We start from the raw sequence: 19,793 nt of genomic DNA, 5'->3' as shown, positions 1-19,793 counted from the left end.
TGCTGAATGGGTGTGTGGACCCTTTGATTTCCTCCAACAGATGAAAAGAGGGTCTAATAAAGGAGTAAATGAAGAATCAAAGAGTAGGAGTTACAAAAGCAAAAATGAGAAACTGAAGAATATTGAAGGGCAAGGGAGAGAAAGGTTAGCATGTAACCTGATTCTGGTTCTTTCTAAGTTGCAATGGTAGAGCTACAAGACTGCCAGAAAAGGGAAATTACACATGGATATTATGTGCAAAATCAATCCTGTTTTAAGCACTTACTAGCAGAACAAGCCTGCAGTTCCAGTGAGTCATTAGGCTGTTCCACCCACAACCATACAGGAACCCTCGCTGACACGGGAGCCAGCACAAGTGTCCCCAGGGAACCAGCTCTTAGTTGGGGACTCAGACACATAAGGCCATAGACTCTACCTTGTATGAGATTTTACTCCTGCTATCTGTGAGGTCCAGTTGGATGGAGAAGTAATCAATGTTGGGAGAAGGGGAACCCAGGTGCTGGTATCGAAGCCCCATCAGCAGGAACTCCTCACAGCTCACTTTGAGACTTCCGACTTTCTTCAGTCCCAGGGTACACCTGCCGCCTGGACACTTCAGCTCTGTTCCCAATTCTAGAATGTATAGCAGGGAATTAAGAGAGGCACTTGTACCTTAGTGATTATCTTTAAAAACCTGTCCTCCCTTCCACAGACACTTATTCCCTCTCACTGACCAAAGAACACTCATGTGTACCCGCCAATCATTCACTGACTGGGTTGTCATTATTCTGAAAACCTGCCACTTCCTTACTGTAAAAACGATCAACTGATTATCTAACAAGGTCCTTACCCACAAAAAGTGCTTGAGAGAAAAAATATAAAATGCATTTTCTGGTGGTGGACCATCTCTGACAAATAGGCTCACTGTAGGCCTTCTACAATCCTGCTCTTGTCTGTGTTTACAGCATCCACTTCCATAGCACCACCATGCAATCTCTGCTAGAATATTCTATTCACTGAAATTCACTCCCCACTTAAACACATCTGAATTCTGCCTATTTTCCAGGTCCATTTAGTCTTTTCACTAAACCTTTCTTCAAATATTCATTGACCACCTGAACCAACTTAATCTCCTCCACTAAAAACTGCAGTCATCTCTCCAGTACATAGTCTTTTTGTCTCTGCCAACTGTATTTTTCACTCTTGCAGTCTATGATATGCACAGGCCACTTATGTGAGTGGCCTTTTGCACACTTCCCTGATGTAAAAACTGGGTATTCTATACTTACCCAGAAGGCTGTGAAGACTAAATGAGATGACATATGTGTAAACATGTCTTTAGCTATAATTTACTGTCCAAATTCCAGGTATGACTATGACCATGACTTTCCCTTATATTTCTTGGTCTTTCCACAGTGCCTGGAACACTATTATGCATCTAGGAGGTGCCCATGATGTGATAATTAAATTAATAACAAGAGGAACATTATCCATCAACTCTTTCTGATTTAAACCATATCCCCTGCCTACCAGCTCTACCCCAAACCTGCTTCAAGTCTAATAACACCTAATAAATTCCCCAGCTACTCTGGCTATCACTGCTATTGCTACTTACTATTAATAATAACAGCTGACAGTTACTGAGCACTTGCTGTGAGCCAGACACTGTGTGAACTGCTTTGTGTGTGTGTGTGTGTGTGTGTGTGTGTGTGTGTGTGTGTGTGTGTGATCTCATTCACTCTCACCTTTATACAACCCTATGGAACAGCCACTATTCTTGTCCATTTTTCAGAGACTTAGGTTAAGAAACTGACCTAACATCACACATGAAATAAATAGCAGAGGCAGTTTTCAAGCCCAAGTTTTTCTGTTTCCAAAGTCTGCACTCTTAGCCACTAATCTATGTTTTCAACCAGCTACAAATTCTATTAAGTAAAACTCTTTGTCACGATGGAAGATGACCATTTAAGATCTGGCAAATTTGGTAACATCCAGATAAGTATTAAAACATGTCATACGAGACTCAGGGAAGAAACTATGTGGCTGATCTCCGCGAGGTTCTTCCAGCTGGGGCTCCACCAGAACCAACTGGCCGTGGGCTGGCAGGTGAGTTCCCACAGGGTCCAGTCTGACTGTGCATTCCAGGCTGGCCATCCTCTCGTAATCAAATCTAAGCAGGTTCTTATCAATGACTCGGGACAGGCCATAGAACTCAGACACCTCCAGTGCATTATCACTCATGCGGATGATGTTACAGTCTGGTTCCAGGAGGTAGACCCGCAGGATAAAGGTTTCCGTGAAGGTGTCTGTCTCAGTAAACCTGAGGGCAGAACAGAGCAAAGGCAACATTATTGGTGCACAGGTTCTTCTTTATACTTGGGCACTAAGTTGGCTTGAAGCTTAAAGATTGTCTTTCACACAATCTGTGTATCAGGTAGAGTTTGGATTTTACTTTATACTCTACACCCCACCTCCCTGTTCTTTTCCCTTCTCCTTAAATCAGTGTCAACTCCGTTTTCTGTTACTTCCCTTTCCAATGCCCTCCTTTTAACACCTTCTCTGAAATCTATCATCAATACGGGTATTTAATGACTGCTCTGAGCTCAGTCTTTATCTCTAGCATGTGTGCAATTTAAGAGTATCCTGCATATTTAGTTTATGCACTGACTATTAATTTAGGAGTGAAGGGGTGAGGGGTTTCTGAAGCATCAAGCCCTTTTTGCTTTTCACAAATGCACTACAAGAGTAGTTATTTGCAGTCTAGCTGTGGAAGCTCAGCTCAGTGGGTGGCATGTAAAGGGTGATCAGTGACTGTAACCTCCATTCCCTTCATTCCCTTAGGAATTACATTCTCTGGATATTTGCAGAACCTAATAGGGATGGATTGTCATTCTTTTTCTGATTAAATTTATTTATTTTTAATTGAAGGATAATCACTTTACAGTACTGTGTTAGTTTCTGCCAAACATCAACATGAACCAACCACAGGTGTACCTAGATCCCTTCCCTCTTAAACCTCCCTCCCACCTCCATCCCCATCCCACCCTTCTATGTTGTTACAGAGTCCTGCTTTGAGTTCCCTGAGTTATACAGCAATTTGATGGGCTGCCATTCTTTATTGAAGGGAGAAAATTAAAGTGATGGTCGTGCATCAATGATAGATTCTCCACTGATGTGCTTTCATAATGGCCCAGGCACATGCTAGACTCCTTACAAAGTTTATCATTCAGTCTTCACAGGAATCTATGGTAGTGTTGTTGACTCCATTTTACAGAGGAGGAAACTGAGGCTTAAAGAGGTCAAGTAGCTTACCAAAAGGGCTAGAGATGAGGTAAGAGGGCAATAAACATGCTCTCTGCTTTTCTGCCACCAATTCCTCTGAATGGTTCTACTTTAAATCCTCAAGACCAAGAACATTGACAGGTCCTCTAACTCTGCACTTCATCTGTGCTGCTCCACCCACCTCATCCTTTAGAAACTCAAAGAAATGGGAACAGCCAGAATTCATCAACAAGCTCTCTGAAGCTAATTAGTTTGTTAACTTTAAAGTCTTAGGAAGATCAAACAGCCCTATATGCTGATTGCCTAGTTCCCAAGGAATCCTTGGGAGCCATTTCATTTTCTGAGCACAGCATTTGCTTCATGCCTCTCTTCTGGCTTGTCATTCTGCATCACAATTATCTAGCCATCTTTTGTATCAGGCCCTGAAACCCAGCCCATTTATCCTCATTCTTTTGTTTCCTAAGCCTACCTAGCATGAGCCTGACCTATGGTGGGTGATCAGGATAATTCACTTTCTGCCACAAAACTCTAGACTAGTATTCCTCTAGTACTTAAGGCAAATTCATGCTGCTGTATTTTAGTCAAATACTCTTAAAGTGACAAAAGCCAAGTAAAAAACTATATAAGGCCTATTCCACCTACACTGAATTTTCAGCTGCTTCTATGAAGTAAGTAATAACATAACCATGAGCTTAAGTTTTAAATTAACTTTTTATTTAGATATAATTCACATAATCCTAAAATTTACCTTTTTAAAGTTTACAATTCAGTGTTTCTAGTATTTTCAGAAAGCTATGCAACCATCCTGCTCTCTAATTCCAGAACACTTTATCACCTCCCCCCATAAAAATCTACACCTATAAGCAGTCACTCCCCATTCACTCCACCTCCAAAAGCTGGCAACTGCAATCTACTTTCTGCCTTTCTGAATTTGCCTTTTCTGGACATATCATATAACTGAAATTATACAATGTGTAACCTTGACTTCTTTCACTTAGCATAATATTTTCAAGGCTCATCTGTGTTATAGCATATAACAGTACTTCATCCCTTTTGTGGCTAAATAATATTTCACTGTATAAATATACCACATCTTGTTTACTCATTTATCAGACTGATTATTTCAACTTTTTGACATGTACAAAAAGTGCTGTAGTGAACATTTGTGTAAATTTTTTGTGAACATATGTTTTAATTTCTCTTGTACATATATGTATTTAGGAGTAGAACTGCTGGGTCATATGGTCACTTTGTCCAACACCAGAATTGATTGTTTTAAACCTTTTAAAAATATAATATGTTTAAAAATAGAAGAAGATATTGCACTTCTTAAAACTAAGCAGTTGATAATCAAAACGAAGAATTTCATTCACTTTTGGAATATATTTTCTTCCTAATTCTCATTAAAAATTTGTAGGTTGTAATCTCCATTTTTCTGAGAAGGCAATGACACCCCACTCCAGTACTCTTGCCTGGAAAATCCCATGGATGGAGGAGCCTGGAAGGCTGCAGTCCATGGGGTCGCTGAGGGTCAGACACGACTGAGCGACTTCACTTTCACTTTTCACTTTCATGCATTGGAGAAGGAAATGTCAACCCACTCCAGTGTTCTTGCCTGGAGAATCCCAGGGACGGGGGAGCCTGGTGGGCTGCCGTCTATGGGGTCACACAGAGTCGGACACTACTGAAGCGACTAAGCAGCAGCAATCTCCATTTTTAATCATAAATGGAGAGTTGAATGACCAGAGATACCTGTACAAGAACTCTAAAGGGAAACAGGAGAAGGCTAATAATTTGCCATAGAAAAGCCCCAAGGAAGAGGATATAAATAAAAGTAACTGAAAGGTTGCTACAATTCTTGCCTCATCCATTCAGGTCTCCAGTTCCTCCTACTAATTACTTACTTGTTTGAAATCTTATCCAAAGAAACAGAAGCACACAAAATGGTTATCTGACAAAGAATGAAGAACACTCCTGTGCCACTTACCTGTAAAGTCTAAGTTTCACTGTGTCTTCATCAAGAATTGGGCAACCGTTATGAGTATATTTTACTTCATTGGGAAGGAAATGGCAGTCAAAGACCTAGTTCATGAGAAGAAAGGGATATATATGTGAAAATCATTGGTACACTTTTTAGTTTTTCCAGCAGTATAGTATGGCCTGGAGAAATTATGTTCTCTTAGCATTATGTATGTGTATGTATGTTCTGTTGTGTAGGATCTTAATTCCCTGAACAGGGAGAGAACCTATACCCCTAGCAGTGGAAGCAGAGTCCTAACCACTAGACCACCAGAGAATTCCCTATATGTGTGTGTTTTAACCACCAACACCTCTACCCAGCCCCATGTTCATGACCATCCTGCTTATATAGCTGTTGTCTGTTTTGAGAATATCTAAATTATGAAAGTCTGGTTCTTTGGAAGGAATGATGCTAAAACTGAAACTCCAGTACTTTGGCCACCTCATGCAAAGAGTTGACTCATTGGAAAAGACTCTAATGCTGGGAGGGATTGGGGGCAGGAGGAGAAGGGGATGACAGAGGATGAGATGGATGGAATCACTGACTCCTCGGTTCACCACCGAGGGTCAAACGAGGCATGCTCACACACCCACATGGGGTGCACAGCACAGCACCCACTGCGGGGAGGGCCACTCGTGGGGCACATGCCGAGAAGGCGAAGCGAGAGCATCTGCTGTGTCAGAAGACCAACAGCCCCACTGAAGCCCCGAGGCGTCACTGGAGTTGGGTGAACTCCGAGAGTTGGTTATGGACTGGGAGGCCTGGCGTGCTGCAATTCATGGGGTTGCAAAGAGTCGGACACGACTGAGCAACTGAACTCAACTGAACTGAAGCAGATAAATTAAGCAATGATGATTTCTAAATAATTATCTTTTTATAGTATATTTAAAATATGGTTCCATTTTTCAAAACATTATTTTCCAACACCTTTCAGGGGGTTATAGCATTAAGGAGGTATACCTGTATGTACACAGGAAAAGACATGTCTTAACCCACATACCAACATACTATATTAGCTCTGTGTGTATTTTTCCTTCTCCTTTTATTGCTTTCCTTTCCAAACAGTGTTTTTATATTTAAAGATGAAGCTGCTTACTATGGACACTGTTGTGTTTGATCAAAGCCAAACAAGACCCACAGTGGTTTCTCATTTACTTGCAAAAGACTGTGGTTACTAGTTACGTAATAACAGAAATGATTCATGAGACAAACAGCAACGTCAAGGACATTTTCTCTCTTCATGCAGAATTATAATTAACTGTACCACTAACTCAGAACTATGAAGGAAATTGCTAATTGTTATATGCTGGGGTCATAATTTTTAAAAGAATTTTCTCTTCCAATCACACCATAACACTCATGCTGTACAGTCTGACTTGGTAGAGTACTAAGAAATACTCTCGAGGTATTTACATGTCATCACTGCTGAGTTCATGCTACTTAGCCTGTACCTAAGTACAGGCTCACACATTTACAGAAAACATAATCCTTTCTGACTCTAATCAGAAGACCTCTTCTTTATCTCCTTCCTTACTGTCAGAAAAAGGAAGCAAAGAGTCTGTAGAAGAGGAGATCATTTATTTGCATTCCTGTTCTACACACATCTTCGCTTCTTCTTTTTAACTGACAACAAGGAAGGAGATAAAGGAAAGACCTTCCCCATATCATTGACAAATAGTCATAGTAATAAAGAGACAATCTGCTTTGTTAAAAGAAACATCTGTTTTATGTTTCATAATATGTTTTCCTTTTATAAAAGGCGACAACCATAATTGTCCATAAATTTACTAACCAAAACAAAGGAGAGCTAAATCCTTTTCTAATTACTGTCTAGCTTTGTTTTTTTCCACTCCAACTGCTTTTCAATTACAATTTATAATTAAATTGTCACACATTCCTAACTCATTACTCACTTTAATGACAGTAAACTGGTTCAAACGAGAGATATTTTCTTACCGCTATATTTCCTATTTGAAAGAGCAAGCTCAGCACTAAACTGTGGTGCTTTTCCACCCAGGAAATTTCTTGCTTTGGGACAGGTGTGAGAATGCTGTGTGGGGGTAAGTTTTGTCCTAAAACATGAGGAAAACATATCGCCATCGACCTTCTCTAATTGACTATATCAAGAGGGTTATCTAGACAGAAGGTACTGGTATGCGCCAAGTGAATCCCTTTCCAAATATCCAATAGGAAAATGAACCTGTTGGTCCTAAGACAAACTTCAGTAATGAAATGAAAACACTAATTGAACAGATGTTAAACAAAACATTTTCTGTGCAAATCACATGAAACTGCTCATTACACAGCAGGGTGTTGTTAATACAGTCATCTGACTAGGAATGGGCCCACATAAGCTTGCTTTCACCTTACTAGTAAGCTCTACTGAAGAGGAATGCTTACATTGTGTGTTTGTGTGTGCATGCACTTGCACGCATGCATGCACATGGTTATGCTTAATTTCAAAAACTCCATAAGACATAAATCCCTAGGGAGAACTGCATCTGCCAGGATTAAAAACAGGCACATATTCCTTAAAAAAGCACTTTTTACTTACGAATCTTGGTTTTGTTCAAATTATCACAATAAGAAAATAGGAAGATCACCTGGTGATCTGAGAAAGTTTTTCCAGATAGACAAATTTCTTGACAGTACAAAGCTCTAATATTTGTCCAGAAGGTAATGAAACTCCACATTTTAAGAAAATAAATATATTTACTTCATGTATGCATGTTCAATAGTGCCTGAGTCTTTGTGATCCCATGGACTATAGCCCACCAGGCTCCTCTGTCCATGGAATTTTCCAGGTTAAGAATACTGAAGTGGGTTGCCATTTCCTACTCCAGGGAATCTTCCTGATCCAAGGATCGAACCTACCTCTCTTGAGTCTTCAGTTCTGCCTTGGCAGGTGGATTGTTAGATGAGAAAAATTCGTTTGAGATGTCAGAGGTACCTCTGGGTATGCATACACTGAAGCATGATCCTTTAATGAGCCACGGCACACTAGGGGACCCTTTGGGGATGTATGGAGCCCTGTTCCTTTGCCTTGCAACGCTGACTTTCCTAAACCAGACAGGTATGTTGTTTTTGTTCCACATCGTCTTTCTAGTAATGGATTTTTGCCCTAAAATCAGAGAAAGTTTGAAAAGGAGATGACTTAGAGATCTCCTACAATCCTTGATTCTTGTGACCAAATAAATGTTTGCTTACTTCTGGTCACATGGATCCCTTTTTGCTCTCCAGGGCCTCAGAACTGGCCAAGTGATGAGGACGATTAAAATATCACTAAAAATTATGACTTTTTCATTATTCTCATAGAGAGTGCTATATGTGTTTAGAAGTCATAGGCTATTTGGAATGGAGAGGACAGGATATCCGCAAAGGTTTAAGTCACAGTAGATTCTCCCCAAAATGCTTTCTAAGGAGGGAGAATCTGGGGAATAATAGGGTGTTGTTTTTGCATGCTTGAGGCCAGAGCTTAATATCTCTGCACTACAGGGGGAATTTTTCCTCTCTTCTTCCCTCACAAAATAGTCAGCTTTACTTCTAAATAAATGTTGAACAATTTTTTTAAAAATATATTGATTGGAAGCATTATCAAATTATCAGTCTTTATGAGGCATCCACTTTTTTCCATACAGCTCTGAGTCCCTGCTCTATCAGGGACCCCAGTCATGTAGGATTAGGGTTATATTTTGCTGCCCCCCAGAACCCCAAGGTTTTGCTTTTGATCCCAGTGCCTGTAGTGAGGGCTCCACTGCCTGCTATTGAGCCTATTCACGTTCACCAACTTATCACATTTAGTGCATCAGGGCTCCAGGCACAAGCCATCCCAGGCCTCTACCTTTCCCCTAATTTAAGACGTCAATCAAACACACCTTCCAGCAGAAGTTATATGTTGGGAGAAAGTGGGGAGATGTTGCAATTACTACACCCTTGGGAATACAAGTGTGACCTGGGGCCATTAGCACAAACTGACACTGTTTAGATGCCCATCTGAAGATCACTGACTGATAAAAGAAAAAGCTCATGGGAAACTGGAAGGAGACACTTAGTTACAATATCATAAGCAATACTCCCAACATGAGAGCTCTCCATAGAATTCTGATGTGTTTCAGAATCAGATATAACCATAGGAGGTAAGTGGAATATCTAGAGATGTCAATTTGAGCTAGTACGTATCAGTCTTTTTTTAAAAGATTTTTTGGGGCGAATGTGGATCATTTTTAAAGCCTTTATTGAATTTGTTGCAATATTGCTTCTGCTTTTTATGTTCTAGTTTTTTGGGCATGAGGCATGTGGGATGCGGGCTCTTAGCTCGCTGACTGGGAATCAAACCCACACTCCTTTTTTGGTTTTCTTTTTTTTAATTTATTTATTTATTTTAATTGGCTAATTACTTTACAATATTGTAGTGGTTTTTGCCATACATTGACATGAATCAGCCATGGGTGTACATGTGTTCCCCATCCAGAAGCCCCCTCCCACCTTCCTCCCGATCCCATCCCTCAGGGTCATCCCAGTGCACCAGCTCTGAGCACCCTGTCTCATGGATCGAACCTGGACTGGTGACCTATGTCACATATGATAATATACATGTTTCAATGCTATTATTTCATTGCTATTATTTCAATGCTATTCATTCAAATCATCTCACCCTTGCCTTCTCCCACAGAGTCCAGAAGACTATTCTTTATATCTGTGTCTCTTTGGCTGTCTCGCATATAGAGTCATCATTACCATCTTTCTAAATCCCATACATATGCGTTAATATACTGTACTGGTGTTTTTCTTTCTGACTTACTTCACTCTGTATAATAGGCTCCAGTTTCATCCACCTCATTAGAACTGATTCAAATGCATTCCTTTTAATGGCTGAGTAATATTCCATTGTGTATATGTGCCACAGCTTTCCTATCCATTCGTTTGCTGATGGACATCTAGGTTGCTTCCATGTCTTAGCTATTGTAAACAGTGCTGCAATGAACATTGGTGTACACGTGTCTCTTTCAGTTCTGGTTTCCTTGGTGTCTTTGCCCAACAGTGGGATTGCTGTGTCATATGGCAGTTCTATTTCCAGTCTTTTAAGGAATCTCCACACTGTTCTCCATAGTGGCTGTACTAGTTTGCATTCCCAGCAACAGTGTAAGAGGGTTCCCTTTTCTCCACACCCTCTCAGGCATTTATTGTTTGTAGACTTTTTGATAGCAGCCATTCTGACCAGCATGAGACGGTATCTCATCGTGGTTTTGATTTGCATTTCTCTGATAATGAGTGATGTTGAGCATCTTTTTATGTGTTTGTTAGCCATCTGTATGTCTTCTTTGGAGAAATGTCTGTTTAGTTCTTTGGCCATTTTTTGATTGGGTCATTTATTTTTTTGGAATTGAGTTGCAGGAGCTGCTTGTATATTTTTGAGATTAATTCTTTGTCAGTTGCTTTGTTTGCTATTATTTTCTCCCACTCTGAAGGCTGTCTTTTCACCTTGCTTATACTTTCCTTCATTGTGAAAAACCTTTTAATTTTAATTAGGTCTCATTTGTTTATTTTTGCTTTTAATTCCATTACTCTGAGAGGTGGGTCATAGAGGATCCTGCTGTGATTTATGTCAGACAGTGTTTTGCCTATTTTTCCTCTAGGAGTTTTATAGTTTCTGGTCTTACATTTAGATCTTTAATCCATTTTGAGTTTATTTTTGTGTATGGTGTTAGAAAGTGTTCTAGTTTCATTCTTTTACAAGGGGTTGGCCAGTTTTCCCAGCACCACTTGTTAAAGAGATCATCTTTTCTCCATTGTATATTCTTGCCTCCTTTGTCAAAGATAAGGTGTCCATAGATGTGTGGATTTATCTCTGGGCTTTCTATTTTGTTCCATTGATCTATATTTCTGTCTTTGTGCCAGTACCATACTGTCTTGATGACTGTGGCTTTGTAGTAGAGGCTGAAGCCAGGCAGGTTGATTCCTCCAGTTCCATTCTTCTTTCTCAAGATTGCTTTGACTATTCAAGGTTTTTTGTATTTCCATACAAATTGTGAAATTATTTGTTCTAGTTCTCTGAAAAATACCATTGGTAGCTTGATAGGGATTGTATTGAATCTATAGATTGCTTTGGGTAGTATACTCATTTTCACTATAGTGATTCTTCTGATCTATGAACATGGTATATTTCTCCATCTATTTGTGTCATCTTTGATTTCTTTCATCAGTCAAACCCACACTCTTTGCACTGGAAGCAAATCTTTACCACTGAGCCACCAAGGAAGTCCCCTGTCTCTGTCTCTTTAGTTCTTCTTTACAACATCTATTATCACTTTTGAATAGACGGATTTTTTATTTTTAGCTAAATAGAAAGAACATTAATGCTCACAGTTCAGCAAATAGAAATGATGTATTTTGCCAGAAGAAGTAGTCACATCCAGTGTTAAATATTCTCAAAACTGTTTACATTGAGAGGAAAGTTAAACCACAGTAAGAACAAGTAATAAAACTGGAAGTGATATTCTACTGTGTATAGAGAAAAACTTTTACTTTAAACAAATATTTGATAATTCGGGCTTTCCTAAATCCAGTGAATTAGAGGATAACTCTTTACCCTACAAAAAGATTCAGCACAGAATACCCTTAAATGACAAGGTCTCCAAGGCCATGATTAAACAGAAAAAAAATGTATGCGGACATTTTTGAAGAACAGTGACTATTTAAAGTATCTTCATATCTCTTTTTCAGATCTCTTCCATTACTCAAGGGAATGTTTGAGTGATGGTGATAGATAAAAAATGTCTTCATGTTTTATTTTTGCTATTCTGCAGTACAAGTGTGTCCTAAAATTGTCCTGGAACCCTGACATCTTATCCAAAAGCACCTTGACTGGCCAGGGTGAGATAATCTGGGGCAGTAATAGTCCCATAGAGATTGACCATATCACACTACACAGGAGACTGCCCACTCCAACCCTTGGAAGGCTGGCCCTGTTTTCATTTTCTCTCTCTATCCCCATTTTCCTCTGTTTCCCCCCTAAGTTTCTCAGAGAGTGCTGATGTACCTAAAATGAGTGGTATTTGATTCCCTCACCTTAGTAAGATTTACATGCATTATCTTCAATAGAGAGGATAAATTGGAAAGACTTGTCAATTTGTGTATTTTTCATTTAAAAATCCATCCATCCATTAGTTTGAACCAGCCTTCCACCACAGGTATTAACATAAACAGGAGTAACTCCTGTTGGTTTTGTAATTCACAGTCAGCCAAGAACATTCAAAAATAGTTTTGACCAATATCAAACCATTACCTGGTACACCTGAAACTAATGTTGAATGTCAGTTATACCTCAAAAAAATTTTAACAGGTTTCACCTTGCATAGAAAAAACAATGCAGTATTATGCCCACCAGTTGCAACTCCACCATTTCAAATCTGAACTTCTTAACAGCATTCACCTCTGGTAGCTTGAAGGAAGACCTTTTATTTTTCTCTCTCTCTCCTCTCTGCCCTCCCTCCCTAACATTCTCACACACTCAGATTCATACACACTGCTAGATAGCAAATCTCAGATATGACCTACCTGTGGAGTGAGTTTCCCAACCCTCTGGGTTATTGGCTCATTCATCACGACTTCCACTTTGCAGGCATCTTTCTCTTTGGGGATGGTGAACTTCAGGTCATCTTGAGACAGGAAGGCGGAACTGCCCTTCATCACCCTGACCCCTTGGTTAACACGGACAAAGGTGGGGCTGGCCCAGCCTGGGAGCAGCAGCAGCAGGAGCAGGGCACCAAGCCCACCCCAGCTTGGAGAGCTCATGCCAACAGGGGCCAAGTCGTTTCCGTTCACCAGGGAAATCCCTTCAACAAAGGAGGGCTTCTCAGCTTCCTCCAGGGGTGTCAGCTCATAGTCCAAGGGGCAAGGAGAAGGGTCCTGACAACGTGCCCCAAGATCTTAACATGTCCCTTTCATTTCAAACTCAGACAAGGAGGTCTTTCAGGCAGTCCCAGAGCTTTTAATAAAACTCGCTGATCACTTCTGACAACGCCAGCAAGATTAATGTATACCTCCCAAGTGCTTTTTTAATCCTGCAAAGGGGACAAGGGGTTGGAGGAAAGTGAGAAAGAAACCAAAAGTTTATGTGACTCGTTCAAAAGACCCCCACCATCAAAGGAATCTTTCAACCAGCCTATAATTTCAGCTAAATTAAAAACAAATAAACTAAGTTGACCTCCAGGCCCATGTGAAAAGCAATGCAGCCATTTCATTCCCCGGCGGTAACTCCTGCTTCCGGACTCCGCGGGTCCCCACCAGGATGTCAGCTGTGTGGTCTTACAGGAGGCAGCCTGCCTCACTGCCAAGGGCAGCGTTTGCTCCCCCTGCTTTCAGAGAAAGCTGTCAAACTCTGCTTCTGTTTCCTCACTTGATAGATGAGGACTGTAACCAAATTTGTGCAAGAGAGCTGATAGAATTATTTGCCCACTGTTTGAAAAGATGATTATTTCTGAATCAGTGCTACCCACTGTTTTTAAAAAGGCTTAATAACTTGTCACCTGTGCACACTTTGCCAGGCAATGAAGACACCTAAGAAATGCTTGAGTGGAAATTGGTGAAAAGATATATTTTTCTAAGTGAACATTTAGGGTTTTGTTCTAGGTGTAACAAGCACTAGGAATTGAGTAACATAGCTTCAACAAACACAGCTAATGACACGGCAGATGTACATGCATTTATACATCATCTACAATGCTAATTACAAAGAAAGTACTGAATTTGCACAAGTGGAATCCTCTTTTCTATTTTAACCACTTAGAATTTCATGATTTTTTTTCTCTGTGTCCTGTAAGAACAGAAATGATTTTAACCCAAAGTAAATGGTATTGAAACATATCTTTAACTCCAATATATGATTAGGTGAACAAAGGGTAGTTCATTATGCCCATAGAAAGGTCTTATGCTTTAATACTTTTAATGATTTCTGTACACGGAAATAAATGTCGGAAGGTATAGACAGAAAGGCCTGTCCTGTCCACTGCTAGGACATTAATGGAAGGCTCATTCTCTTGTCATTGTTTTAAGCCTTTGCTTTTGAGGTAGAGCCTGATCTGTGTCACCTGACACCAGGGGTTACATGCTTCCCAGAGCAGCCTGCTTTCTATTTGGTTGGTCCCAAAATAAAATAGTACCACCCTCCCACTGACCATCTTGTACACTCTCAGGCGGAATTAGGTTGGCTTGTTTGGCAAGAATGCAAACTGTTTGTTGAACTTTCACAACTTGTTTCCATTAACCTCTGACATCTAAGGGCATTCAAAAAAGCAGTGCATTCAGAGACAAAGAGCTAGCGGGGTGGGTAGGTGTCTCCCCAGACTGAGAGACAAAAGAAAAAAAAAACTTGGCTTTCTGAGATTGAAATGAATCAAATTAACCTATAAAGATACTACAAGGACTCTATACTCTCAGACACTCTTCTCCCTTCTCATCTCCCTTCCTTCCTGCTTCTTTGCTCTTCTCCCTTCTCATCTCCCTTCCTTCCTGCTTCTCCGTAGACTCTCTGGCTTTTTCATGTTGGGGACCTCCAGGTCCAGTCCTGTTTTCTGTCTATTCTCAATTCCCTAGCAACCTCATTCCTTGGCTTTAAATACCACTTATTTTAAATGTGGCTAATGAGTCCTATATTTATATCTCTCACCTTTTCTCTTAATTCTAGATCATACATGCAACTATTTGATATCTCCCTGTGGGTGAATGTGAACACACCCCAAGGGGTGCTAATGGTAAAGAACCTGCCTGCCAATGCAGGAGACCTAAGAGACACAGGTTTGATCTCTGGGTCATGAAGATCCCCTGGAGAAGGACACAGCAACCTGTGGATGTGTAAAAGGCAGCTCAGTATTTTGTTTTTGTTGCTGTAGCCAAAATTGAGCTCTTGATCTCCCCTCCCTGGGTCTTCTTTATCTCAGTAAATGCAACTTCAGGTTTTCATTTGTTCTCTTCTTTGCCTCACACATCTAAGTAGACAAACAAAACTGTTTGTTCATTGTGGTGGACAGACCTTAGGGTGACGTCCAATAATTCCAGCCTCCTAGTACACAGAAGTTCCCTCTTTCCCCAGAACTAATGATACATCCAATCAACCGAATAAAACAAAGGTGATGGGATGTCATTCTCATGACTAAGACTCTCTTAGCCAGTGGGCTAGAGGCTGAACTTAAAGAAGCATGCCCCTAGGAGTTCTGCTGTCACAAAGCAATGAACTCTGCCAACAACCTAAATGAGCTTGGGAGAAGGTTCTTCCTGACTCAAGCCTCTGAATAAGAAGGGACCCCCATGGACACCTTGATTTCAGTGTGATGACAACCTGAAGCAGAGAACCAGGATAAGCCATGCCTGGACTCTGACCAGTGAAAACTGTGAGATAATCAATTGTGTTGTTTTCAACCACTGTTTGTAGTAATGCGTTAGTACAGCGTTATAAATTTAATGTTCACTTTTTTCCAAAACATATCAAGAATCCACATACTTCTCACTGTTTCCATTGCTACCACACTGGTCCAAGCCACCACCAATTCCGCTGGATTGCAGGAGCATCCTACCGGACCTCCCTGCTTCTCCTCTTGGCTCCCCTTTAGGCATGTCTCAGCATGGCAGCCGAGGTTCCTATTAGGTGTTACTTATATCACATCCCTTCTCTGCCCTAGGCCTCCAACGTCTTCTCATCTTAGTGTGAACGCTGAAGGCCTTGTGATGGCCAGTAAGGTATTTTACCATGTAATCTGTTTTCCCCCTTACCTCTCTCATCTCCTGTTTGTCTTCCCTTTGCTCACCCTTCTCCAGCCACACTAGCATCTTTGCTTTTTTTTTCAAACAAACCAAAATCAACCTTGCCATTTGCAGTTCCCTCTGGCACAAACATTCTTCCCCTAGACATCCCTCTTTCTACCTCACCCCTTTCAAATTTTCCATCAAATGTGACCTTGACACTGTGGCCACACCTATCTCATTAAAATTATGATGCTTCCATCCCCAGATCCTTTCCCTGAGCAGTGATAACCAACTAACATAATACATTTGCTTATTTACATTGTTCATTTCTACTTCCCTCATGAAGGTAAAAGCTTCCTTTTTATTCATGGGTTTATCTTTATGCTTCTCTCCCTTTTGTTGCCCAGATTGAGAAGGCTGCCTTGCACATAAGAAACAGAACCACACCTCAGGCTACCAGAGCAGAGAGCCAGAAGGAGTGTGGGTGTTCGGGGTATTTGCAAGGCAAAGTCTCCATACCAGCCTATTCTTCCAGAATCTTACTTGACAGGGAATGTGAACTGCTTTCCGGTTTAAGCCACTGTTGGGTGAGTGAGTGAGTGAAAGTTGCTCAGTCATGTCCAACTCTCTGCAAACCCATGGATAGTCCATGGACTTCTCCAGGCCAGAGTATTGGAGTGGGAAGCCGTTCCCTTCTTGGGGGATCGTCCCAATCCAGGGATCGAAGCCAGGTCTCCTGCACTGCATGCAGATTTTCTACCAGCTAAGCCACCAGGGAAGCCCAGCTCAGCTGGTAAAGAATCCACATGCAATCCAGGAGACCCTGGTTCAATTCCTGGGTCTGGAAGAAGGGTTCTAACGGATCTTCCAGACCCAGGAATTGAACCAGGGTCTCCTGGATTGCATGTGGATTCTTTACCAGCTGAGCTACCCACTTTTATTTGGGGTTTATTTCATTATTTGTGACTGAACTTTTACAGTTAATAACCACCTTATTCTTCAAGTTTTTCTATTATAATAATTTCATTTAGTCACTAATCAGCTAAGTATTATAACTTCTTACCTAACAGCATATGGGGCAATAACTCGTTCTCTAACTATATCATCAGTTCAGTTCAGTTCAGTTGCTCAGTCGTGTCCGACTCTTTGCGACCCCATGAATCACAGCACACTAGGTCTCCCTGTCCATCACCAACTCCCAGAGGTCACTCAAACTCACGTCCATTGAGTCGGTGATGCCATCCAGCCATCTCATCCTCTGTCACCCCCTTCTCCTCCTGCCCCCAATCCCTCCCAGCATCAGAGTCTTTTCCAATGAGTCAACTCTTCGCATGAGGTGGCCAAAGTACTGGACTTTCAGCTTTAGCATCATTCCTTCCAAAGAAATCCCAGGGCTGATCTCCTTCAGAATGGACTGGTTGGATCTCCTTGCAGTCCAAGGGACTCTCAAGAGTCTTCTCCAACACTACAGTTCAAAAGCATCAATTCTTCGGTGCTCAGCTTTCTTCACAGTCCAACTCTCACATCCATACATGACCACTGGAAAAACCATAGCCTTGACTAGACGGACCTTTGTTGGCAAAGTAATGTCTCTGCTTTTCAATATGCTATCTGCTGCTACTGCTGCTGCTAAGTCGCTTCAGTCATGTCCAATTCTGTGCTACCCCATAGACGGCAGCCCACCAGGCTCCCCCATCCCTGGGATTCTCCAGGCAAGAACACTGGAGTGGGTGCCATTTCCTTCTCCAATGCATGAAAGTGAAGTTGCTCAGTTGTGTCCGACTCTTAGCGATCCCATGGACTGCAGCCTACCAGGCTCCTCCATCTGTGGGATTTTCCAGGCAAGAGTACTGGAGTGGGGTGCCATTGCCTTCTCCAAATATGCTATCTAGTAAGTCCTTAATCAGAAAATAATGTCAAAAACCAAGATTCTAATGTTCATCTACCAGGAAGAGAAAAGGGAGAAAGAAAAGTAAATCTATTTCTGTGGCTCCTTGTGCCACAGTGATGTAGGAAGGGTAGACATGAATCCGAAGATCTGGATTCTAACCTTGGGTTTTATGAACATCTATTTCCCCTTTCAAAAATGGGGCCATCCATCTTGCCTCTTCCAGTGTCCCAGAAAAGGCCAAATGAAATAGTCCATTTAGAAATGTTAGGTAGGTAGAATAGGGAAAAGGAGTCCAAAATGGCTGTGGCTAAAAGACAAGGAAGGTCCAAGGAAGGTCCGAGGACCAGAGTGAAGACTTCAGGCAGAACAAACAGCACTCCTGGCTACGCCCAGTTTGCATAGGGCAGGCCCAGGTGGAAGAAAAAACATGTAAAAGGAGGAGCCAAAGCACTTTCTGACGGACTCTCTCTCTCCCGCGTATGTGCGCTTCCGCTCTCTCTCTCTCTCTCTCCCTCTCACTCTCTCTCCCTCTCTCACTCTCTCTCCCTCCCAGTGCACTCCTCCACTCTCTTCTCTTCGAGTCTTTGGGTTGGCATGCCCTCACACTCTGAGGATGGATTCTCCTGCTATCTTCTAAATAAAATAGAGCTGTAACACTGATTTGCCTAAGAACTATAACACGGTTTGTCCAAGACCCAAGAGCCGTGACGCGCTGAGGGCTTTAATGTCCATCGCTCCAATTCTTTGTTATGACGAGACAAAGAATCAAGGAACTACACTTGCGTGACAGAAATATTTTCTTAATTACAAAGCCCCATGTAAATGTAACAGTATTATTATAAGGAATAAGAGAGCAAAGCTTATCTCAAGAAAAACAGAATGGCAGAACTTGGTCCTGGATGAAGGCAACAGAATAAAGTTCAGTATATGTGAAATAAAATATATTCTATTGTTTTCTTCCTCAGAGTTCTAAGACAGAGATAGTCATAAAACACTGAATCCTAATATTTCAGAAACAACCCGAAGTAACACAATTAGGGGGTAACAAAGAGTGCAAGAGTAATAATTTTCAAGTTCAAAAATCAAACAAAATGCATCCTCAGTCAACTGGACTACCAAATTAGGTGCAATACAGATCAGAAAGAGTATGCTACATTTGTATATTATTCATATTCCAATTCTGCTCTTATATTTTTCTCTTGGTGTTGAGAAAACCACATATGTAGGTATTACATGGAAAGTATTGCTCTGATTTTCTACTTGAAGAAGGTGGCAGGGGAGGCGAAAGAGAGAAAGATTTGGATGAACAGAGAAGAAAAGGGCCAAAAAAAAAAAAAAGTTAATAACAACAACAACAAAAAAAAACCCATAGAACAATAGTAAAGGGAATTAGGATTCTGAATCAAGCAAGATTTCAGAGATGATAATTTGTTTTATCTCCACCAAATAAAATGATAGTATTGTTTTATCTCTGGTACAAAATTGCAATGTCCAGAGGAAGCCAAGATTTACAGGACAACACCCCAGTAGGAAACCTAACAGCACATCTTGAGAACTCCATTTCTTGACCCCCAACATAAGGCCAAGTCAGAGCCTCAGAATCCATCTGTCCCCAGCTTGCTCTGATCACTGATGTGGGCAACCTCAGGGTCAGCAGAATGACTGGGAGCATTTTTGTAAGGGGAAGCAGAAAGGTGGCCAGATTCCATAAGCACTCTTATAAACTAACTGGCTTTTTGCCAGAGGGACTTAATTTGATGCTGCAATAGAAACAAATTCTGTTTGCTTGCCTGTACAGTTCAGCTGCTTCTCAGTATTTCACAACCCTATGTTACCCTGTAAATCAATGATGCTCCTACAAGCCGTTTCCCACTCTTGCCT

At 41.1% G+C, this 19,793-nt stretch overlaps 1 protein-coding gene across 5 annotated transcripts in view; it reads right to left on the bottom strand.

The window, feature by feature from the left end:
• The window catches only part of FREM1 (FRAS1 related extracellular matrix 1), a 178,293-nt gene that overhangs the window by 137,176 nt on the left and 21,324 nt on the right, over positions 1 to 19,793 (bottom strand). For 4 of the 5 annotated variants that reach the window (XR_011568029.1, XM_070794530.1, XM_019965913.2 and 1 more), the window contains exons 2-5: positions 12,839 to 13,344; positions 5,249 to 5,343; positions 1,998 to 2,299; positions 416 to 612 (exon numbers count right to left, since the gene is read on the bottom strand). Coding sequence is in view for 3 of the 5 variants with exons in the window: in XM_070794530.1 (XP_070650631.1) it covers positions 416 to 612; positions 1,998 to 2,299; positions 5,249 to 5,343; positions 12,839 to 13,075 (831 nt within the window). In the remaining 2 variants the exon portion in view is untranslated. Of the gene's footprint in view, positions 1 to 415; positions 613 to 1,997; positions 2,300 to 5,248; positions 5,344 to 12,838; positions 13,345 to 19,793 lie in introns of those variants that run through there. The other variant, XM_070794531.1, reaches the window with a different exon arrangement.

The sequence above is a fragment of the Bos indicus genome, chromosome 8 (genome assembly GCF_029378745.1).
Source record: "Bos indicus isolate NIAB-ARS_2022 breed Sahiwal x Tharparkar chromosome 8, NIAB-ARS_B.indTharparkar_mat_pri_1.0, whole genome shotgun sequence".
Classification (NCBI taxonomy): domain Eukaryota; kingdom Metazoa; phylum Chordata; class Mammalia; order Artiodactyla; family Bovidae; genus Bos; species Bos indicus.
The sequence above is the reverse complement of the archived record's forward strand: the minus strand, read 5'-3'. Positions and strand labels throughout refer to the sequence as shown.